The sequence below is a fragment of the Eptatretus burgeri genome, chromosome 6 (genome assembly GCF_056783735.1).
Source record: "Eptatretus burgeri isolate ZD-2024b chromosome 6, Ebu_testis_v1, whole genome shotgun sequence".
Lineage (NCBI taxonomy): Eukaryota > Metazoa > Chordata > Myxini > Myxiniformes > Myxinidae > Eptatretus > Eptatretus burgeri.
In genome coordinates, this window is record NC_140966.1 from 89600963 (window position 1) to 89615882 (window position 14920).

At 40.2% G+C, this 14920-nt stretch overlaps 2 protein-coding genes across 4 annotated transcripts in view; one reads left to right on the plus strand and one right to left on the minus strand.

The window, feature by feature from the left end:
* The window catches only part of LOC147025293 (enteropeptidase-like), a 381080-nt gene that overhangs the window by 362407 nt on the left and 3753 nt on the right, over positions 1–14920 (plus strand). The gene's annotated exons all lie outside the window — the stretch shown is intronic.
* On the minus strand, positions 3891–14829 carry LOC147025299 (roundabout homolog 3-like). The gene is made up of 4 exons (XM_085886165.1): positions 14669–14829; positions 12741–12868; positions 12473–12597; positions 3891–4519 (listed from the first exon to the last, which is right to left on the minus strand). Exons 1-4 carry the CDS (start codon positions 14752–14754, stop codon positions 4514–4516), a joined length of 345 nt encoding a protein of 114 aa, XP_085742291.1. The 5' UTR covers positions 14755–14829; the 3' UTR covers positions 3891–4513.

Sequence of the window (14920 nt, forward strand, 5' to 3'; positions counted from 1 at the left end):
ATTACCAGATCAATGATTTGGAAAATAATTCAGAAGAGTACTAAAGATCATTGGAGGATATTCTTATGCTCACTATGATCAGGCCATTATGTTATGAAATGTCAAAATCCTGAAAGAACATAGTTTTGAAATCTCTGAAATTTGCCATTGAAATGAGCAAAACTTCAGCGGTTTGACATTGGTTGCCAGATTATCGGCAAAATATGAGCACAAATGGCAAAAAGCGAAATTTAGCACAATTTTACATGCAAACTGATAATAAATAGTCTTCACAAAGTTCACAGAAAGATTCGCAATTTCACTCTAAGATACACGGCCAAAATCTCCCAAAATGATGTGTGAAACTAAAAGTTAGTGAAATCCCATATTTTGAAAAAAAAATTCTTAATTAATCAAAATTGCAGTTTCATGCAGTAACATCGGTGAATGTAGGGCAAGAGTAGAGAAATTTTATATTGCAATGTTTAAATTTGTATTCTTCTTTGTTGATTATTGGCAACATTAGCCATGATTATTTTGGTATTTGATTATGGTTCCTGGAGGGAGACATTTACTGGTCTTGGTGTCAGTGAAGGCCCAGTCACACCTTGACGTTTTGGCCAGCAATGGCAACGCATCAAAATGTATGTAAAACGCTGGCTTACGCTGAACTTTTGATGTTTTTTAAAAAGATTCAGATGTATTCATAACGAGTTGTTGGTATGCATAACATATTAGTAACGGACACAGAACGTTTCGTTTTCTTATAGATAACTTATACCAACGAATGCTTTGCTTGTTGTCGGCCTTCACAACCTATGCCCAACGATAGTCTAACTTATGCATAGCGCGCTGCAGGTATCGCCGACGATCGCGTGGCGTAGCCTATTAAAAGGCTGCCGCACAACGATTCAAATCATAACCACCGGAGAAATGGAAGTGTCAACATCGCAGTCACACCTTGGCGATCTTGCCAGCGTATGCCGACCTCTGAAAAATGCGTCTAAAACGCTGGCGCACGTCGAATACGGTATGGGTAAGTTTGGTATACATGAATAGAACGTTAAAGTACGCCATCATACATCGTAGTTAGTGGAGTACGTCTTTACATTTTAAACGTGTTAAAATTTTTACGACGTACTTGCCATCTGCCTCACACATTCCGCATGCGATGGGAATAAGTTGTAGGCACAATATGCGATCGTTGGCACACGTCGACAAAAGTTACTTGTAAGTTACTCAGAAGTCGAAATATGTCGAGGTAATGGTTAGCGTCAGTGTTCCAGACTCCCTGTTCTTTTTTTTTTCCTTTCTTTGGTATGACGGTGATGTTGACACTTCGATTTCTAGTGCGGTTATAATATAATATGATTAATAGGCTGCCGCTCAACGATTTAAATCACAACTGCACTAGAAATTGAAGTGTCAACATCACCGTCATACCGAAGAAAAAAAAAAAAGAAAAAAAAAAAAACAGGGAGTCTGGAACACTGACGCTAACCATTACCTTGACGTGTTTCAACTTATGAGTAATGTACAAGTAACGTGTGTGGACGTTTGTCAACGATCGCGTAACGTGCCTACAACACGTTATTCATAGGTTAAAAATAAGTTCCGGGTACGCTAAACATTACCTCGACGTGTTTCGACTTATGATTAACTTACAAGTCACGTGTGTCGACGTGTGTCAACGATCGCATAACGTGCCTACAACTTATGGCCAGCGTAGCGGAACTTGTGAGTCATACGCTGGCATAAGTCGTAAAATTTCAAGCATGCTAAAATTTGAGGACAACCGCAAAGTACAACGATGAAAGCCAGTGTACTACGAAGTATGGCAGCGCTTTTCAGCGTGCTCTCAATGTTTCCAAAACTTACCCATAACGTATTCGACGTGTGCCAGCGTTTGACAAATTTTTCAAAAAATCGGCATCTGCTGGCTAAAACGTCAAGGTGTGACTGGGCCTTGATGTCCCGCTTTCTGAAGATGAATTTTTCCGTTAGTTAATTATTTAATAATCAAATTTCTCCCCAATTTTAAATTATTTTTAATTTCAAATTATTTAATTTTAAAATTATTTACTTTTCAATTATTTAATATTTTTACAAATATTTATTTTTTCAATTGTCACGTATTTAATTTTTTCAATTTTCAATTATTTCATTTTGGTTTTTTTGTCAATTTTCAATTGCATTTGTGTTTTTAAATTTTTTCAATTATTTAATTTTTACACTTTAATTTTTAACTATAAAATTTTTCCATTATTTCATTTTTAAGTGGTGTCACTTGCTTGGGATGTCCTTCCATCCAACTGTCTGTCTGACTGTCAAAATGAAGATGAATAACCTTTCTAACCCTCCATGCGGGGATAAGCAGTCACAAGTTGGCGTTTGCAGTTTCACCAAGTGTGCCCACACAGCAGCATGCACACAAACAGACCTTTATTTATTTAAAACTGCACCACTTTCTTCAGACAACGGTACGATTTTTTTTTTAATTATTCCGATTCCCGAAGGGAAGCTTAGTCCTCGTCTTGGTGTCCGTGCGTGATGTCCCACTTTTTGGGGAAAAAACAACAACCCCCAAAACATTTGTTTTCATAATCCATCCATTGGGACCATACTCTGTACAGAGCGTTGGTGCTGCCGAAGTAGTCTCCTTGAGAAAATTTGTCTCATAATGAGGCAGAATTTAAAGTGCTACCAATTGGCTAATATTACGAGATGGCTATACCGCAAACCATCAGCATTCTCCGATCGCAGGCCTCTGGTTTATTAATATACTTATTGCATATCATGCCTCATTGCACATTGACAGTGCAAATTAATTGCTTTCTGTGAATGATTCTACTGTAGAAATTTTTTGGGGATGTCCGAGATAGTGCAAGGCAATGTGAAATTGCGAATCTTTCTGTGAACTTTGTGTAGACAATTTATTATCATTTTGCATATAAAATTGTGCTGAATTTAGCTTTTTGCCATTTGTGCTCATGTAAATTTTGGAAGCTATCCATCTATTTACTTTATTTTCTTCTGATTAATTGATTGGTACTGTTTCATCATCTCATCAACACATAACTCGAGGCTATCTTCACAGCTCCATAGAAGCATCCCATTTGAAAAAGAAAATGAAAAACAACAACAACACCAACAGAGCACAGTTCCACTGTTAGGTATTTGCAGCCTGACCATTCAAGTAGCTCATTATAATCGGAAATGAAAATGTACTCCTCTCATCTGCCCCCTCCCTCTAGCTCCCCCAGCACACTTTTCACCTTGTCTTTGATTTTTGCCCTCATCATTACCCTCTTGAGCCTCCTTCCTCTTTCTCCCTCCAGTGCATCTTTTGTACCACTGCCATGATCCTATTATAATGCTGGAGGCACAGTGCACTTCACAGATTGGGTTCGCACATGCACATCAACGGCTAAATATATGAGCAATCTTTATAGAGCCATATTCCTTACTCCAATGGTTTGTTATTCTTCTGGAATAGTGACCGTGGTTGAAACAAAGACGATCTGGTGGAATCACCGTATAATAATAATAATAATTATTATAATAAAAACGTTAAAACTATATTAAACTTCCATTCTCCAATTGGCTAATATTTTTAGGTGCACACAATTTGCCTCCATTGGTTTTTTCTTGCTAATGATAGACATATTATCTCCCTCACAAGACTGTCAATGACCGTTAAATCTCCACAAATCCACAAAAGGATTGCATGCTGTTCCTTTTTGCTCGTGGTCAGTGGTCATGTAGTGCATTTTGAACTGCCACTCCCCCAACTACCCACAGCCATAAACCCACTTGAAATGCCGACTATCGTATGAAGCATAGAAAAAGCACTTGCATTGTCGTACTAGTTAACTTTGTTAAATGATAAACAGTGAACTTGTGTGGATTGGTTGAAGTATAATTTGTTTCAGAAGTCAAGCAGAACCCTCTGGCTTGACTTTTTCATTATTAGCTCATCAGATGAACCATAATGGGACCGCTGAAGCATTGTTAGCCAGGAAAGGTCCTAATGAGGCAAGGCGGTCAACGGCATGCCCAACTTATCCAGGAAACTGAAGATTTTCCGAGTTCTATATATCAACCTAGTATAAAAAAATATAAAAACAAAAAATGAAAATGAAACGTCAACAACTAAACGAAAATGGGATGAGACAATGAATAAAAAAGTTCCATCGTCACCAACACAGTAGCCACAGATACGCCTCAAGAAAAGGAGCTTAAACTTCCAAAATCCAGGTTGATGACACACCTCAAGTCTTTTAATCTTCGCTTCTCCCGTCGATTGAACCACCTTTCAGAGGCTGTTCCATCTCATTCTTCCCTCCAGGACTTCAATCAAGCAGTGCACTGCTATCTATTATGATCTGCAATTCTTTGTTACCTCCTTTCCTAACCTAACCAGTTCACTTGCTTGTTTCAGTGTTTCCTCCCTTCTTCCCTCTCCTCTTCTCCTGTTCATTCATTCCCTTGATATTTGTCCCACTGTCAGTTCTACCTTGTTCTTCCATGAGCCTCACTCCTGTAAGTAAAGATAAAACAAGAGTTGGTGTCAAAGCCACCCAATGCTCGCCTGTTTATACATTTATCGTTTCTAAAAGACGAGTCTAATAATTAATATTTTTTATAATTCTCTAACAATTTTTTTTTGGGGGGGGGGGGTTGGAAATCACTTAAAACATGTAGAAATGCAAAAAAAAAAATTCTCGAACAATTTTTTTTGGGGGGGGTTGGAAATTACTTAAAGCATGTAGAAATGCAAAAAAAAAAATTCTCTAGCAATTTTTTTTGGGGGGGGACCAAGTCCAAAATCTAATTACATGATCCTTGGACCATACCTAACCCCCCCACCAAGTTTCGGCGAAATCCTAATCATTTAAACATGTATAAATGCAAAAAAAAAAAAATCGAAATTTTGTTGGAAAAAAGTTGCAAAAAACATTTGGGGGGGGGGGTGGAAATCACTTAAAACATGAAGAAATGCAAAAAAAAAAAATTTCTCTAACTATTTTGGGGGGGTTGGAAATCACTTAAAACATGTAGAAATGCAAAAAAAAAGAAATAGAAATTTTGTTGAAAAAAGTTCCAAAATATTTTTTTCTCTAACAATTTTTTTTTTGGGGGGGGGGACCAAGTCCAAAATGTAATGGCATGATCCTTGGACCATACCTAACTCCCCCACCAAGTTTCGTCGAAATCCGTCGAGGAGTTTTTCCGTAATACAAAAAATTTAACATTTTCACGCTCGCGCTCACACCGGGAGTATCGTTATAGCTCTCTGTTCTTCGAACAGGCGAGCTAATAAGAAAGGCCCATACACTGTGGATTTAAAACGTATATAATGTCTAACCATTAAATTGATTCGGTATTGAAATCCCATGACATGTCATAAGGAGGGAAAACAAAATTTGAATTGCAGCAATTTGCGTTAAATTTATTTTCTTTCAGAGATTAATCTCAATCAATCTGCAACAAAAACTGCGAGTGACATCCACCATGCCCATGTTTGCTTGGATTTTGATCGATCATTACAACGCGGCACCGTAAAATTGCTCCAAATTAATTTGTTATTATTTTGGACGATTTATGTTCGGAGTGAATTTTACAATGATAAGATGTCTGTATAGGGTGATGAGATTAGCAGTCTGTGTTGTCATTTGTCACCACATCTGGCTCGAGCTCCTAACCATGTTGACAGGCAATTTTTCGATTATTTTTGTGTGGCAATGCAACACAAGCTTGAATCCGTGTGGCAGACTTTTAGGAAAGCGATCCAATAAGTCAACTAGAGGATCACTCGGTAGATCGCATACTTCTGCCATGTAATGCCTGATCCATGAGAACATATCTGGCCCAATACATTTTTGAAATATCATGCTACATATCGTTTTCGTTTTTGGCAACGTCTCTCAACGGTGAAGAATCAGTTTAAAAATTAAATAATTTTTGTATCCAGATCCATTAATCAGTTCATCCTTAGCACACACCCAGCCTGCCCACCAAGTTTAATCTGGATCCATCCACAACTTTTTGAGATATCCTGTACACAAACAGACAGAAAGGGGAAAAACATAACCTCCTTCACCTTCAGTGGCAGAGGTAAATGATATTTCTACACCCCGTTGTACTCAACTAAATCTTGGCTGCCTGTTCTGAATTTATGTGGTTAAAGACAAAAATATCACACATTTAGCCTTGCTCTTACATTGTAGTTAAGCTGATACAAATGCCATTTGGCAGAAAGGTACTTTCAAACAGCCTCTTTCGGGTTGTGTGGAAAAATTGGTGATTATAGTCATTTTCAGGATTGTACAGGGGTGAGCAATCAAAATTCGATGCAAAATTAAGGTTTTTGACCTGCCCAATGCCTTTGTATTTCAACCAACCCAGAGAATACTTAGCACAACCAAATGTTATGTTAGTTGGGGGAAGGGGTGTTCAATAATATGAAAGGGTGGGGGGAGAGCTGATGATGGCAGGAAAAAAGCTGGTTATATATATATATATATATATATATATATATATATATATATATATATATATATATATATATATATATATATATATATATATATATATATATATATATATATATATATATATATATATATATATATATATATATATATATATATATATATATATACACACACACACACACACACACACACACACACACACACACACACACACACACACACACACACACACACACACACACACACACACACACACACACACACACACACGTACTTTTGCCCTGCTCTCACGGTGCTCTTCATGCTTTTGCTGCCTGCTTGCTCCTGCCTTCACTCTCTTGGACCTTCTGAATGGAATAAGCTCTACAGACAACAGCTTGCTATTCCCTCTCATTTTCCCAATTCAGTGTGTGTGCGTGCGTGCGTGCGTGCGTGTGCTTTTTGCGAGGGTTTAGTTCACATCTATTCAAGTTATGCCTGGTATTGGCTTCATGGTTGGAGTGGCGGGCTTTGGATCCCGTTCAGCTGTTGGATTAATACCAGGTGGGGTTATCTCGGCCTGTCATCCTTTCGAGGTCGGCAAAATGGGTCCCAGCATGCTGGTATACTGTGTCGGAGTGGCGACCCGTCCAGGATTGTGCCCAACAGCCAAGGAGACTGCTTAAGCAGCACCAACGCCCTGCATAGAGTATGGTCCAAATCTCCTACGCTTCCTATTCAAGTTGTGCTGTATTAATTGTCTTTGTATCTGGGATTCTTTGCTACGTTTCTCGTGTCTCAATTCAATTAATTATTTATTCCTAATTAATGCATGTTTGGTTTCTACTACCCTTCCTTCATTGACTGATTCGAGTAGATTAAATGAAAACCCCTAAGGAGAAACAAGTTAATTAAAATTATCACTTTGTTTGGCAAGTCACTGGTTTAAACATGCACAGAACAAAGGCATGCTACCACTTGTGACGTGCCGTCATCCAAAATTAGCCTTACCCTGGCTATCCTCGGGATATCAGTTCCCAGTGTGCCAAGTCCCCATCTAAAATTGTGGTTTCGGGTGGAGGCCATGCATGCGATAACACCTTGCCATTGCCTGGATAGGTGAAACCAGGTAAACATTGTTTCGGTGTTTTATTTATTAATTTGACAAAGGTTTATGTTTACAAGCAGGTGATGATGCATCTTAGGTTGTTGTCAAAGCCTATTTACAAACTAGGTCACACTGACCTTGTGACCTATTTATGGGCTGCTGACCATTGACTTATTTTGCCAATTTGCGAAACTCATTCAAGTGGTCACTTCTCTTATGTTGCCAATATACTCAGCATTCACCTTTACATAGAGCAATATTTTGTGGTCCAACAACCTTGATTATGTGACCACCTGTTTTATGTGACCATTCAGAAATATTGTTTGCATTGACCAACATTTTGTAATACAGTTGTAGTTTTCTTGCATTTTGACAGTTCTAATTCATAGACTTTCAAGACAGCAGTTTATATTTTACGTGGGTCAAAGGTAAATATTTGTTACAACATGGGAATGAGAATGTCGGGGTGCTGGAACACAGATCTTGTACCTTGTTAGTTTTTCCATATATTTCTTGATGATTATAAGTTCGGGTAGTAATTTGCATTCCTTTGCAAATGCCTGCGATTCCAGTTTTTATTACTTCATCTTCTGTCATCGGTTCCTCGTCAAATAATTTTGATCCTTCAATGCTCACTCTCACTCTTCATATTCATGGAAAGCCATCTTGAATGCTGTGTTTTCAGTGTGACCAATTTGTGAAGGCATTCCTTAACGTATGATCGCTGCACATCGTATGTACAATATGGTGTCATGTTGAAGGTTTGTGAACAATGCAACATATGTTGTGTGACCTTTGCTGCGGGTTCAATTCTGTGGGGCCTATGCTGTGAGGCCTTTGCTATGGGGCCAACGCTTTGAAAATGATGCAATGGGGACATAAAAAAAATACAAAGCAAATTGCTTTCTTTCACTGCTCGACTGGAAACATGTTTGTCACAGTGGTACCAATCAACACTCAAAAGTGTCCAATGCAGATGTTACATAGATTGTAAATACATTTAAATCACAGCGCACGTGTCATGTGACGGTGTGGTTCATTGGAAACACTGAATGAGAAGTGTATCAAATTTCACAGGGTCGATTAATATCATAGTTTTGATAAAAAGCACTGCCTTGAGCGAGTTAGTGGTGGTCTCAAGGTTTTGGAAAGTAGGATAAAAAACACACCATTTAAAGGCCCAGTCACACCTTGACGTTTTAGCCAGCAATGGCAACGTATTAAAATGTATGTAAAACGCTGGCTTACGTTGAACTTTTGATGTTTTCTTTAAAGATTCGGACATATTCATAACATATTAGTAACGGACACAGAACGTTTCGTTGTGTTATAGATAACTTATACCAACGAATGCTGAACCTGTTGTCGGCCTTCACAACCGATGCCCAACGATAGTCTAACTTATGCATAGCGCTGCACGCATCACCGACGATGACGTGGCGTAGCCTATTAAAAGGCTGCCGCACAACGATTCAAATCATAATCGCCGCAGAAATGGAAGTGTCAACATCGCAGGCACACCTTGGCGATCTTGCCAGCATATGCCGACCTCTGAAAAATGCGTCTAAAACGCTGGCGCACGTCGAATACGGAATGGGTAAGTTTGGTATACGTGAATAGAACGCTAAAGTACGCTATCATATGTTGTATTAAATGGAGTACGTCTTGTGATTTTAAACATGTTGAAAATTTTACGACGTACTTGCCGTATGACACAAGTTCCGCTTGCGATGGGAATAAGTTGTACGCACGATATGCGATCATTGACACACAGACACACGTTACTTGTAAGGTGCTCATAAGTCGAAACACGTCAAGGTAATGGTTAGCGTCAGTGTTCCAGACTCCCTGGGTTTTTTTGTTTTCTTCGGTATGACGGTGATGTTGACACTTCGATTTCTCGTGCGGTTATGATTTAAATCGTTGAGCGGCAGCCTATTAATTATATTATATTATAACTGCACTAGAAATCGAAGTGTCAAAATCACCATCATACCGAAGGAAGGAAGGAAGAAAGAAAAAAAAAAAAAAAAAAAAAACAGGGAGTCTGGAACACCGACGCTAACCATTACCTTGATGTGTTTCGACTTATGAGCACCTTACAAGTAACGTGTGTCGATGAGTGTCACCGATCGCGTAACGTGAGTACAACACGTTACTCATAGGTTAGAAATAAGTTTTGGGTACGCTAAACATTACCTCGACGTGTTTCGACTTATGAGTAACTTACAAGTAACGTGTGTCGACGTGTGTCAACGATCGCGTGAAGTGCCTACAACTTATGGCCAGCGTTATGCGGAACATGTGAGTCATACGCTGGCATATGTCGAAAAATTTCAAGCATGGAAAATTTGAGGACAACCGAAAAGTACAACGTTTAAAGCCAGCGTACTACGACGTATGGCAGTGTTTTTCAGCGTGCTCTCAATGTTATCAGAACTCACCCATAATGTATTCGAAGTGTACCAGCGTTTGACAAATTTTCCAAAAATCGGCATAAGCTGACAAAAACGTCAAGGTGTGACTGGGCCTTAACTTATGCATCGCGCGCGGCAGCGTATCGCCGACGATCACGTGGCGCAGCCTATTAAAAGGCTGCGGCTCGACGATTCAAATCATAACCGCACTAGGCATTGAAGTGTCAAGCCGCTGTCACACCTTGACGTTTTAGCCAGGGTATGCCGACGTATTAAAAATTTGCCGAATACGTTGGCACATGTCGAATACGTTATGGGTAAGTTTTGTATACGTTAAGAGCACGCTGAAGCACGCTGGCATACGTCGTAGTACGCCGAGTACGTCGACAAATTTTCAGCATGTTGAAAACTTTGACATATCCAGCGTATGATGCACACCTTGCGCATACGCTGGCATAAGTTGTAGGCACGTTATGCGATCGTTGACACACGTCGACACACGTTACTTGTAAGTTACTCATAAGTCGAAACATGTCGAGGTAATGTTTAGCGTACCCGAAACTTATTTCTAACCTATGAGTAATGTGCTTTGAACCTGTGAGAAACGTGCTTTGAACCTATGTGTAACGTATCTCCAACGCATATTGACGGATGTCAATGTATTTGACGTCTTCCAGACGACCACAGAACTTACTGAACGTGTTACTAACTTACATCTACCGTATAATGGCGTATTGGCAGCGTTTAGGGGAATTGGCATATAAAAATGGGGTTCACACAGGAGGAGCCCATCAGTGTTCCAGACTCCATGGTTTTTTTTTTCTTCGGCATGATGGTGATGTTGATACTTCGATTTCTAGTGCGGTTATGATTTAAGTCATTGAGTGGCAGCCTATTAATTATATTATATTATAACCGCACGAGAAATCGAAGTGTTAACATCACCGTCATACCGAAGAAAAAAAACAAACAAAAAAAAAAACGGAGTCTGGAACACTGACGCTAAACATTACCTCGACGTGTTTCGACTTATGAGTAACTTACAACTAACGTGTGTCGACGTGTGTCAACGATCGCGTAACGTGCCGATAACTTATGGTCAGCGTATGCGGAACGTGTGAGTCATACGCTGGCATACGTCAAAAAAATTTCAAGTATGGAAAATTTGTCGACAGCTCGGCATACTACGACGTATGCCAGCGTACTACGACGTATACCAAACTTACCCATAACGTATTTGACGTGTGCCAGCGTTTTAGACAAATTTTTCATACGTCGGCATACGCTGGCGAAATCGTCAAGGTGTGACAGGGCCTTCATACGCGGCAATTTGCTTCACTGCAAAATTTCTTCATAAACTGGATTCCTCACCTTTTTCCCCATCTTTGGGGGGAAAGATCAGCATCATAAGGTGGAAATGCAAAATCTCAATTCTATCGAGATATTACTGAACCACTGAATGTTTCCACATGCGGTAAATGGTGAAACTGTGAATGCCGAACATGTGAATGAGTTTACATGTGGGGGGATGGGGGAAGAGAGAGAGAGAGAGAGAGAGAGAGAGAAGAGAGAGAGAAAAAGAGAGAGAAAGAGAGAGAGAGAGAAAAGAGGAGAGGGAGAGCAGACAGAGACAGAGACAGAGAGACAGAGACAGCAGGTTCGTGTGGGTGGAAACTCCAAGATCATAATTGTATATTGCATTGAGAAATTTATGAAACCTCCCACCCACCATAGGACACCCGCTGGGACCTCAAACCATTCCACAGAAAGATCGGCGGGGTTAGCCCCAAAACTGAATGAGGAGTCTGAGAAAGGTGCTGGCTTAGCGGTTAGGGTGGTGGCTTGGGATCCTCGGGTCCTGAGTTCAAGCCCCGTTGGCGGCTAAATTAACACCAGGGGGTTGACTCATTGTCATCCTTCCAGGTTAGCGAAATGAGTACCAGTGTATCAGTAATAGGGGCACTGAATCAGTGGCATATATGGCCCTAACCAATGATGCAACCAGCAGCGAAAAGGCTGCACATGAAGGGAAGGGGGAAATTTGGGGAAGGACAGACAGACAGACACTCCTGCTTTATTATATAGATTTATTAATCCTCATCGATATTTCATCCTGTTGCGTAATGCAGTATAGTGTATAATTATCGAAACATAACCAGAATCAGTGGCTTAATGGTTCGGTAGAGTGTAAAGTGCGAGTCTGGAAGGCCGGTATTTCGAACGCTGGCCGTTGAGTCAAACCAAAGATAAATAAAATGGTACGTGCTGCTTCCTTCCTTGATGACCAGCATTTAAAAATAATAGAGCACAGACAATCAACCATAGGTTGGTATCTATAATGCAGGCTTTTGTGGGCCCAATGGCCTCCTCCGACATTTAACTTCCTCGTAATGTAACAATAATAATAATAATTATTATTATTATTGTTTGACACCTCCACTTTTTACTGTTTTTGCTTTAACAGACAGGCCAAGACAAATCGGATTGATTACCTGACTTCCCTCCTTCTGCCAAAATACCGCAGGTGGGGGGTTACCAGTCGTCTCACAGTACAACGTCGCACTTCCCCCCGAGGGTGCTGTCCGGTCTTGTGGCTGAACCAGGAATGTAGGAGGAGCTAGGGTTGGGTGAATAGTTTTGTTGAGGTATGTGTTGCAGTAGGGGGAGATAACAGATCGATTTATTCAATGAATAGTCATCAAGGAGCAGTTTCATTTTCAATAAATTATAGGATCAATACACCGTTAATAAAATAATTACCATGCACAATCAGTGAGGCTGAGGCAGAGGCCTTGCCCACACTGTTCTCTGCCAGGCAGGTAAGTTCGCCAGCATCCGATAGTGTGATGTCACGTATCAACAGAGAGTCATCTTCTCCAACCTCAAACCTTCACAGCAACATCAACAATGATAATAACGACTACACAATATTACCCACAATTGCTTTTATAAACTAGAACCAAAACTTTGTCTTCTAATATCCTAGTTACTCTTCAACCAAAACGTGTAGTTAAAGCGGCACGCCGAGTTATGGTTTGATGACCTTTGTACTTTTGCATTGAATTTTGGAATAGAGCAAATTGTTTCGTGTCTGATGATCGAAAGGATGATGCAAAGATAGCACTGGCACCCTGAACCAATTACAGATTTTTTTGGCCAAAATCACCTTCAATCCAATGTCAGGCCTGGGCAGCAGCTCTGTGCCAGGCCTGAATTGAGTCATAAGGTTTTCCTGTTCAGCCTCAAAATAAGGTGTGAATAACTGGGGCCCTTAAATAACTCCTCAGCAGTAGATTTAATGTTACAATATATGTGAAAAAATAAGTGGTGAGAAAGATAGCAATAAATGTGCCTTTGTTTGCCCATTGGTCAGTTGCGTGGATGCAGTGGTTGGGTTGGGGGGCCAAGAAATAACTGACATTTTCAATTCAAGTGAAGTCCTAAGGAATGATAATTAATTTTTTCGATTGCAGATTATAAAGGACTCTTGTAAGATTTACTAACATGGAGAAGTGGACAAATATCGAAAAAAAACCAAGGGTACTGGAACTCTACTTCAAGTCAGGTTCAATAATTCAGGCTCAAAGAGACTTCAAAAGAATTTCCAATTTCAGAAAATTTCCTTCCAGGAACACAATACTCTCGGATGGTAAAATATTTCGTGAAACTACCAGTACACACAAGTCTCGCCTCCTCGTCGAACAATATTGTTCAGCGTAGTCCATGCCGTTCGACACGAAAACTCTTACAGGCATTGAACGTAAAGAGAACATCCGTTCAGAACATGCTGAAGGATGATTTGCACCATGTTTCTATACAAAAATTCAAATGGTTCACGAACGTATTGATATGGATAAACGAGGCGGGATGGAATTTCGAGAAACATTTCTTTGGATGAGCCAAGAGGATGACAAGTTTATTGAGATTAATCATGTCAGACAAAGCTCATTTCCAGCTCTCAAGTCATGTCAACAAGCAGAACATCAAATTTTTGGCAGAAGAAAATCCAGTTCCACCAACAACCTTTAAACAGTGAACAACACGTCACAGTGTGGTGTGGCATTTTGTGCACGTAATTGCCGAGATGAAAATGGTGGACCTTGTTTTCAAGACCTAGGTCACGAATGTAATCTCCGGAGACTGTAGTTTCGCACGACATGCTCACTTTCTGTCAAAAGGCCCTTTTCACATTAAATACAAATATGTCACATATTTATTGGCCGCCCTGTAAAACCAAAAACGCACAGTGCCCTCTACAATTTGCAACATCCAAAGATGATTTCGGTTGGTGGATGATCATGGAGATACCATGCCCTCCTATGCTATATCCATGCCCTCCCGCCCCATTCCCCCCATATCATGCCTGTGCTGCACCATTTCCCACTCATAACCTGGCACAATCTGGCAGATACACGTGCTATGACAACTTGGAATTCATTTTCTTTCACATCTACCTCCAGCACAGAAGTACGAGTCCAAAAGTATAATAACATACCTGTTTGCACAAGTAACTTTGCGTAATATGCAGTTCAGATTATATTGGTCAACTCATCCCGGGGTGCCCCTTTAAATCACATGAGGTCACAAACGTTATCACAGCAAACCTGGACTTTCGATGCTCATGACTTAATCCATATCTTTCAACAATTACTGGAACATCTTAAGTTCATCGTGGCTTAACAACCAACCTGTTTTGCTGCAGCTTGCGACCTCCCCTCCGCCAATGAACTCGTGGTTCGGGATCGCCATGAACTTGGCAATGAAACATTGCCATCTCACCCTCTCGGCGAACCAGCACAATGGGTCTTTTTATAAAACGTGGCTGCTCTGGGGTGATGAAGCAGAGGGAAGTGGGTGTCCACGTTATATGGTTGGTCTGTTTGGCTTTCTCACCTGAGTATTTTGCTCATTAAGTTGGGATCCCAGGTTAACATTCCATA

What these genes read in the sequence shown, in the direction of transcription:
- LOC147025299 (XM_085886165.1), bottom strand. Translation starts at nt 14,754, where the DNA reads ATGGCAATGTTTCATTGCCAAGTTCATGGCGATCCCGAACCACGAGTT. An exon ending in CGCAAGCTGCAGCAAAACAG is followed by an intron (nt 12,869 to 14,668) that starts GTTGGTTGTTAA and finishes GTTGCTGTGAAG; the next exon opens with GTTTGAGGTTGGAGAAGATG. An exon ending in AGCCTCACTGATTGTGCATG is followed by an intron (nt 12,598 to 12,740) that starts GTAATTATTTTA and finishes ACCCAACCCTAG; the next exon opens with CTCCTCCTACATTCCTGGTT.